At 26.3% G+C, this 9,251-nt stretch overlaps 1 protein-coding gene across 1 annotated transcript; it reads right to left on the bottom strand.

Annotated features, from left to right (window-relative positions):
* Positions 1–4,361: 4,361 nt before the first annotated feature.
* LOC107489999 (uncharacterized) lies at positions 4,362–7,298 on the bottom strand. The gene is made up of 2 exons (XM_016110771.3): positions 6,783–7,298; positions 4,362–5,966 (listed from the first exon to the last, which is right to left on the bottom strand). Exons 1-2 carry the CDS (start codon positions 6,843–6,845, stop codon positions 4,869–4,871), a joined length of 1,161 nt encoding a protein of 386 aa, XP_015966257.1. The 5' UTR covers positions 6,846–7,298; the 3' UTR covers positions 4,362–4,868.
* Positions 7,299–9,251: the final 1,953 nt, after the last annotated feature.

Genomic DNA, 9,251 nt, shown 5'->3' on the forward strand with positions numbered 1-9,251 from the left:
GCCACAGATATGTACAATTTTTTGTTTCAATCTTTAGAAGAAATTTTAAATCTTATAGTTCGGACTTTTTTTCATCCCTAATATTCAAATTAGATCATTTATTTAAGAAAAGTAAACACCTTATGTTCACTTATAAAATTTAATGTGTCAATTTTTTCTTTAGCGAAAGGTGTTTTTAATAGCCACTCATTAGTTAGAATATATAGTAAAAATGTATAAAATAATACATATAAAATATATACAAATACATGATAAAGAATTTAACGAATGATTTTTAATATGCATAAAGTATTTTTTTATTAAAAAAATGAGAAGTAAATAAATAATTTAGAAAAACATGCATGATAACTAGTTAAGACGTGTATTATAATTCCACATTACAAGTTTAAAATCTACATCAATCTTACTTTTATAAGGGTTATATTAGGTAATTAATGATTTTTTTTAATAACATAAATAATGAATTTTAAAATTAGTCTAATTTAAATAAAACACATTATATTCGAATTTATCTATCTAAATCTTAATATTAAAATAACTATCTACACACCTAATAAATTAAATATTTATTTAATATTTTTATTGTCTACCTGCACTTTTTCCTTTTATAATTATAGTTTTCTAATAAATTATGAAAGACTGGTAATACACTAATAGTAAATACTAAACAGCGATAGTTGTTCAAAATTATTAATGAGCATTGACTCACTCACTACAATGAAAAAGTATGAAAAGGGTCTCAAACCCACAAGATTAATTTGGACGGTTTAAGATACATTAAGCCAAATCCATGAATGTCTCCATTGTCTTTTTTTTTTTTTCTGGTATTTCTCAATCCGATGAGTAAATAATTAATCTATTTATGAATATAAATTTTATTTAAGAGTTTGTTATTAATCAAATAGTTAAAATGATTACTCAATCAACTTTAATTAGTTATTTTATTTGATTAATGTGTTACAAAAGTTTTTAAATTATTTTTTTCATACTATTTATTTAGGTGCTATTAAATTGATAGAAAAAAAAATTTAATAAAAAAAGATTTTTTTTATTTTTTATTATATTTGATAAATTTCTAGTAATAAAAATAAAAATACTAAAAGAATTAATAAAATATATTTTTTAGAAAATTATAATTTATCTTTTTTTAAAAAGATATCTTTCGCATAATAATTAGATAAAAATATTTTTATATTTTTAGATCTAAATATAATTGATAAATAAAAATATTTTTTTATAAAAAATATCAAAACATAGAACTATGTTTAATTTTTTATAAATTTAAAAAAATTAACTCAAAAAAATATTAAAAATCACCCAAATAAACTCTTAATCAATCACAATTATTTCATTGCACATAAGAGATCCACTCATTTGTCACAACAATAATAGTAATTAGTAATTAATTACTAATCAAGAAATGGGGATGAGGTATTCAACCATGAAGCATAGTTTTCTTTCATTAATAATAACTATATCAAAACAAAAGAGTAGTTTTTATCAAACATAAAGTTCATTAACTCCAACCACAAAATCACCTCTTGTATGGTGATTAAATAATAAATGGAAGTTAATACAACATATTGTCTTGAACAAAAAGTAAAATAAAAAGTAAGTATATATTTGGTGTTGAGAATAAATACTGTGTAAACATACACTTTAAATTAAAAGATAAAAATATTTTACCTTTTTGATAAAGTGCATTTGTTGAGGAGACACCTTATTATAAATAATAAAAATAATTAACTTGAATTGAAAATTTCAAACTAAGAATATTGTAGCGTGTAATTGAAGAAAAAGAACAATAAAAACTCAGTGATTAAAAGTTAAAATATTATTATTATTATTATTATATCATTACATTACTTTTATTTTAAATAAATTTATTTTTTATAATTTTACACTTTTATTTTAAATAAATAATATAATGTGATTAGAATGAAAGCGTAAAATTATAAAAAAAATTATAAGTAACGTGATTAACTAATAAAATTATGGAAGTATAAAATTTATTTATTTATAAAAAAATTACATTATTTTAAGCGTAAAATTATAAATAAATTAATTTATTTAGAATGAAAGTATAAAATTATAAAAAAAATATAAGTAATGTAATTAAATAATGAAAGTAAAATTACATTGTTTAGAGTGAAAGTTTAAAAGTTATTTATTTATAAAAAAATTATATTCCTTTAGTCGTAAAATAAAAGAAATTAATTTATTTAGAATGAAAATATAAAATTATAAAAAAATATAAGTAATGTGATTAAGTAATGAAAGTAAAATTACATTATTTAAAATGAAAATAGAAAATTTATTTATTTATAAAAAAGTTACATTACTTTAAGAGTAAAATTATAAAAAAATTAATTTATTTAGAATCAAAGTAATATGATTAACTGTAATTTATTTAAATGTGATTAAAAATAATTTAATATTATGTACAGTAAACAATTGAAATTATTAAAGGATAAAATTAAAATTTATTTATATGTATCGTTTTTGTCCCTAACGTTTTTGTCCTATTTAAGTCCCTAAATTTCAAAATCATCTCAATTTTGTCCCGCCATCAATTCTATTAACAGATCCCTAACGGCAGGACAACATTGAGTCAATTTTGAAATATTAGAGACTTAAATAGGACGATTGAAATATTAGGGACAACTTTGGGACTTACCCCAAATGTTAGAGACAAAAACGATACTTTACTCTTATTATTATTATTATTATTATTATTATTATTATTATTATTAGGTAAATTATATGGTAAAGATATAAGTTTACAGTATTATTATTATTATTATTATTATTATTATTATTATTATTATTATTATTATTGCACATGACATTAGACATTGTGTACAACTTTTGCAAAAACAACACATATGTACAATGTTGATAGCATTTAAAACCAAACCATATCATCATAATAAGTTTAAGCGCAACAATTCCAAGGAATATTTCTTGAAGAAGGAATCATATCCAAATATTGTTCAGAGTGCGGCCAAATGTCTTCCAAACTTTTCTGTAATGTTTGGCTAAGTGCCTAATTTCTTCCACCATTTTTTGTAATGTATGGCTAAGTGTACTTTCACATGTACAGATTTATATTTTTGCAATATGTTAGGTTTCAAGATTCCCAAATGACAATTTTGAAAGAATCATATCTCATTCCCAGTGTTCATTTCATTCCAAAGGCATAAACTTTTGTGGTTTGATAAATTCAATTGATATTGCATATCATAATAAGATAGGATTAAAAGTAAAAACCCTTTAATGTTGGTCAATGGTATTAACATCCACGTATTATTTTGTGATTAAGAATTTGTCACGAGTCTCACTAACTCGAATTTTCAATTATTTAAAATTAGTTTTTTTAATTTATAAAATTTATTATTTAATCTTACTCATTCATTTTAAAAAGATAAAAATTCACATATATGTGAAATTAATAATTAAAAATTGTTAAATGACAAATATATCAAATCATTTAATAATTTTCAAATATCAATTTCACATAAAGACTGCATTTAAAATTATTTTTTAATTTATAAAATTTATTATTTAATCTCAACCGTTGATTGTAAAAAAATATCGATACCCCTATATACAACCAAGGATACAAAAAAAATCTTCTATTAATTTTTTTTGAAAAAAAAAGATTCTCAGATAACATATCAAACAAAAGAAGGCAATAATAAGGCCAATGGTTAAGAAAAATTCATGGCACATTTGCATGTTCCAAAAACCATTGATATGCTTATCTCTTGAAAACCTTGTTAAGGAAAATGACCGGTTAAAAAGTATAAATCTCAATAAAAACAAGATAATAATAAGAAACTACGAAAAAGGGTTGAAGGGTCAACCACACAATGGATTTGATCATTGAAGAAATGCAAAAAAGACTGAGTGGGAATCTAAAATTTGAAGTCTTTGTGTGTGGTGGGTCCTATAAACTCATTCTCAACACCAAAGAGTTGTTTCAAAGGAGAGAACTTTCCATGAAGTGTTAAGGGCCACCCTTTCAGAAGAAGAAAGAAATAAACATGTCAATTTCCATGGAAAAAAAATCCAGCTTTTGATAATTGATTGGCACAACTTGGCTAAGTCAATAGAGTCCACTATAATATTACAAGGGGCAATTTATTTGGAAAAGAATTCAAATAGAAAAAGAATACTCATTGCTTTATCCAGAAAAGATTTTCCAGAAAACTATGTTTGAGGATGGGGATAAAACCAATTTTATGTTAAATCTCTTTCTGAGTTTCATGGTGTAAGCAATCAAAAAAAGCATAATACTACTATCTTTCTGGTACTTTATCCATTGGCAAAACATGATTAGAGGGGAACAAAATAACAATATAATGGCATATTGTAGAGCATCAAATGCTAATTTAAATGAAATTCTAGATAATAAGGTGATTAGTTAGAACATAACTTAGTACAAGAAATGCAAAACACCATGACAAAAAAGGTTGGTATCCTCTTGCTATTATGTTACCAATGTCAAAAGTACAAAAGGTTTGTTAAGATATTGTAACACTATTTCCCTCAGCAACAAGCTCCTCATACCAGAATCTCATGCATCATCCATGCCAAATTTCAAATCGAGAAATACTTGCACGTTACAACACATTTTGTACATTCTCAAGGAATGTTTGGGAAATATATGTTAAATGTGTTTCACGAACATGCAAGTGTTTCTGCTCAAGAATATCCCTCTTCAAAGAATGGCCTAAATTACATTGGCTTGATTCAAAGGGTATATTTTTTTTTTCTACTTTTGAACCTTGGCCAATGGTGCTCCCTTGGTGCTGTTATACACAACAACGTCCAACCTTAATGGAATCAATGTCACAGTTTTAAAATCAGCCACCGTCTCTTTTGCAATTACCTGGCAAAAGGAACTTGTACTTTTCAGCATTGTTCAACAAATATGAAGGAAGATGTACTGCTGAATAAGAATGAGGAATAGGCCCCAACTTCCCAATAATCTCCTTAAATGTATACTCTTCGGGAATCATGTCAAATAGGTCAGATCCTTCGCATATCACATTCTGAATCCTGTTTGGGTTCAAGTAATGAGGAAACCTCACCCGATCATTATGGCTGTATGCCTTCATCTTGAATATGAATTCGCTTATGCGGCGGAAACAGAAGCTACAATGCCAGCCTGCATCTGACAACAGCACATCAGATTGCCTATAGTGGGCGTAGTGTGTCTTTCCGGACTGGTATCTATGAACTGAGGCTCTCCAACTTTTGTCATCGAGAAAGAACTCGAAGGAGTACAAGTAGTTCCTCATTTGAAGATGAAGAATCGGAGGGATGTCATCACACCACCTTAAGAGATTAATTGTGTGGGCACTTGGAATCTCGTCGACATCAGACATGATCAAGAGGTCGTCGTCTTCGATTCCTGCAATCTTCAGAAGCCGGTCCAATGCAACTCTTTGATAGGCCTCTTCAACAAAAGGATTTTCTCCCTTCTTGAACCTTCCTCCAATCTTCCCATACGTTAGTCGAGACTCGACAAACTTGAAATTGTTCCTGTTGCTTGCAAAAACCAAAGGTTTAGGCAATCCTGTGAACGTTGAGTTCGACTCGAGGATCACATAATGTGACACATATGGATACATTTCTTTCCACCGGATAGTAAGCATCTCAACTTCATTGCTAAACAAAACTGCATCGAAAACTCGCCTCGGCGATTCGCGGATCCTCCAGCCATGAAGTCTGCACAAATTCTCCATTGATACATTCTCATGATAGTAGTGAGGGATTTCATGGAAAGGCTTCGGTGGCGATTCCCAGAGTGGTCTCAGAAAATAGGATATTTTCTGGCCATGCAAATACAGAAAGAAGATACTAATTGGGACAACCACAAACAAGAACATGTAAGTCTTGAAGTCCAATCCTCTCAAAATACACCGGATTCTTGACAAGCTCAATGCTGCTCGAGTTCCCTGATTCATCGAAAACAATCCGAAAACTACATAAGCTACATTGGACAATTCAGTGACAAAAAACATCACATGCTTCACATCACAAACAGTATAAACTACTACTTCTGTTTCACAATAAGTCACTTTGAAAATTTGAGTCATGAATATAAATTATTTTCAAAGTAACAGATACTATTACTAAGCAGAAGCAAATGAGAATTATCCAAAAGCCAAGAAAACATGGATTGGAGAAATCCAGAAAACAGAACTCGACAAGGTAGACTAATGGATACAAACACAATCATAAGAAGAAAAAGTATCTCAAATTACCATAAACCCAACATGCATATAATTTCTTAATAGCAAAGACAAACCTAATGAAAGAGGCAAATATTGTGAACGAACAAAACATTCAATTATCCAAAGCTATAAAAAAAATCCATAATTCAAGACCTTATAATCACAAACCACAGAAGCTCAAAACCAGGGGAAGTGGGCAAGATGAGAAAAATCATTAACTTGTCAAATCATTGAAAACTAATCAATACAATTACCTTGGATTGAAAAGGAATAAACTTTTAACACAAGCAGAGAGTTTTAAATAGAAGAAAACCCAACACATTTCAAGTACCAATAAATTTTATCCTTTTTTTTTTCCATTGCCAGCAGAACCAAAACCGTGCATGCCCATTAATCCAGACAAATATATAATCAAAGGAAAGAAAAAAAAAATCAAACTTTGAAGACCAGACAGAACGAGAAAACAAAAATAAAAAAAAGAAAAAACCCAATTTTTATTTTTATTTTTCAAAAATAAAAAATGAGAAAAAAAAGTACCTGGGCAGTAACATCACCGCAGAAATCATCAGTTTTCTTGGAATTGTAGTACTCCTCAGACATGGTGGCGAACAACAACAACAACAGCAATAAGAACAGGAATCGAGGAGTGTGATTCTATGAATCAGTAATCAGTAATAATCATAATAAAAGAAGATGAATCCACAGACACCCCAGAAAACCCAAAAAGCGCCAAGAACTCTTTTTTCTCTTTCTCTCTCTTGTTTCTCTCTCTAAGAGGAAGAGAGGGTGGGAGTGAAGTGGTGTGTTTCCAAGGGAGAGTGGTGTGACGTGAATTATAGCCGTTTGGGGAAGGTGTGAACTGTGAATTGTGAATTGTAAATTGTGGGTGGTTTCTTTTGTTTTTTTGGGCCTTTCACCGAATGCCTCTTCCAATCAGCTTTTAACTTCTATCATTTCATTTAATTTAGGGTTTATATTCAAATGTCTTCCAATCATAACGAGAAGAAGAAGGAGGAGGAGAAGAAGAAGAGAAAAAGCAGAGAAGAAATATAGATCGACAGAAGTTTATTGTGGATCGTTTAAACTTTAAAGAGCTATTTATAACTTAAAAATGAAGGATGTCATTATGTCAATTGAAATATCAAAATCAAATTATTCAAATTAGATTTGTGGGGATAATGTAAAGAGTTTTATTACCTCATTATTCAATTAGATTTGTGTAATTAAATAATTGTTAAAAAGAGCTTATTTTGATATATTAGGAATGTAAAATTTTAGATTGTAATATAATTACTCTTTTACTAATCATGGTCAATATAAAAAAATATTTATTTTTGCTGGTGACGTTATTTGATACACGTTTAAAATTATATTACACGTATTAAAATTAAATTCCCTTTTAAATAGTAATTTAAGAATTAGTTAATTTGTTGATATGATAATACAATTTTCTTTCGATAGTATATAAAAAATTAAATTGACCAAATAATTGAAGTTAATTTATAATTAATTTTTAAATAATATTTTTCCAACAAATCTTAGTAGAATTAGATGATTTTTAGAGCACTTTTAAAAAAAAAACTTTTTTTTTCATTAGAAATAATTTTTTTCAAATAATAATAAAATTTAATTTTGATGAGTGTAAAATAATTTAATACTATCATATTAATAAAAATAATTATTTTTTATATTAAATACGTAAATAGTATTCTAAAAAAATAACGTAAAATATTTGACACAAATTAAAATTAAATTCTAATAATAAATGAACAAAATGTTAAAATTATTCCAAACACTTATAGTTTTGTTTTCTTAGCATATTTGTTAGCAAAACTATAAATTTTTCTTTTCAAAATAATGTTATTATCTTATTATATTATTTTTCTTTCAAGTTAATTTTGGTTTTGTTTTTTGGAGGTCGATATAAAAAATAGGTATTTTTGTGATTCATAATTAGATGTAGTATAAAACTGTTTTATAAGTTCATCAAAAATACATTAATCTTCTTGAATATTTTGTTTAGATTGGCGTACTACTAATTCACCATCCAATTCTTTTTCCTTTTAAAAATGTTGGTTTTCAATATTACAGCCCACGAAACACCCATGTTCAGGAAGTTGCAACAACTCGAACACTTTTTAAAACACCCAAAATTTTCTGCTATTTTTTAGTTTTAAACTCCAAATTATTTATTAAAAGTAAAATATTTATTATCTTAATTACCTTGTTATTATTATATATTATACGTATGAATTTCATAAATATAGAAAACCTGGATATAAAGCGGATGGGAACCAAAAAGAAAAATGTCAAAAAAACTTCTGTTCAAATTTTATAATATCTAGCCACTACGTGTGACAATTATACATCCCATGTACTTTATGGGTCGATCTAAACAAATATTTTTTTGTTCATAAAAGAATTTATTTTTTATGTTTTATATAAACAATTAATTATCTTATTATATTAACAAAATAATTATTTTTTAAATTTATTATTTAAAAAATCATTTGAACACAAAGCTAATTGAATGGTCATATAAAAGTTTTTATGCCCAACACACTTTATAAAATTGTACAAATAATTTTCATTTTTTAAATTAATAATTTAATTTTGATGTATTGATATTTACACCGTCTATTATGTGAAGTTAATATAAAAGACAGTTATTTTTACTATCTAATGTTATGTAATTAAATATACATATAAAATTATTTTAAATTGACTGTATATTAAAATTAAATTATTTAATTAAATTCACATGGATGATCATGTATTTAATGTCATTAAGATTTACAATTAGGTTTTTCGAATATTTTTTTTCTACTTTTGCATATCTAATAAGTAGTGTACAATTAATAATTTATGAGTGTAACAAACTTTTAGACAGATATCGAATCTTATCGTATCATATCTATAAAAGAATATGAATTAATTATTTATTGTCTTAAAATAGTTATGAAGATAAATATAAATATTTAATTAGATAACAATTTAACTACATAG

This window comes from Arachis duranensis, chromosome 5 (assembly GCF_000817695.3).
Source record: "Arachis duranensis cultivar V14167 chromosome 5, aradu.V14167.gnm2.J7QH, whole genome shotgun sequence".
Lineage (NCBI taxonomy): Eukaryota > Viridiplantae > Streptophyta > Magnoliopsida > Fabales > Fabaceae > Arachis > Arachis duranensis.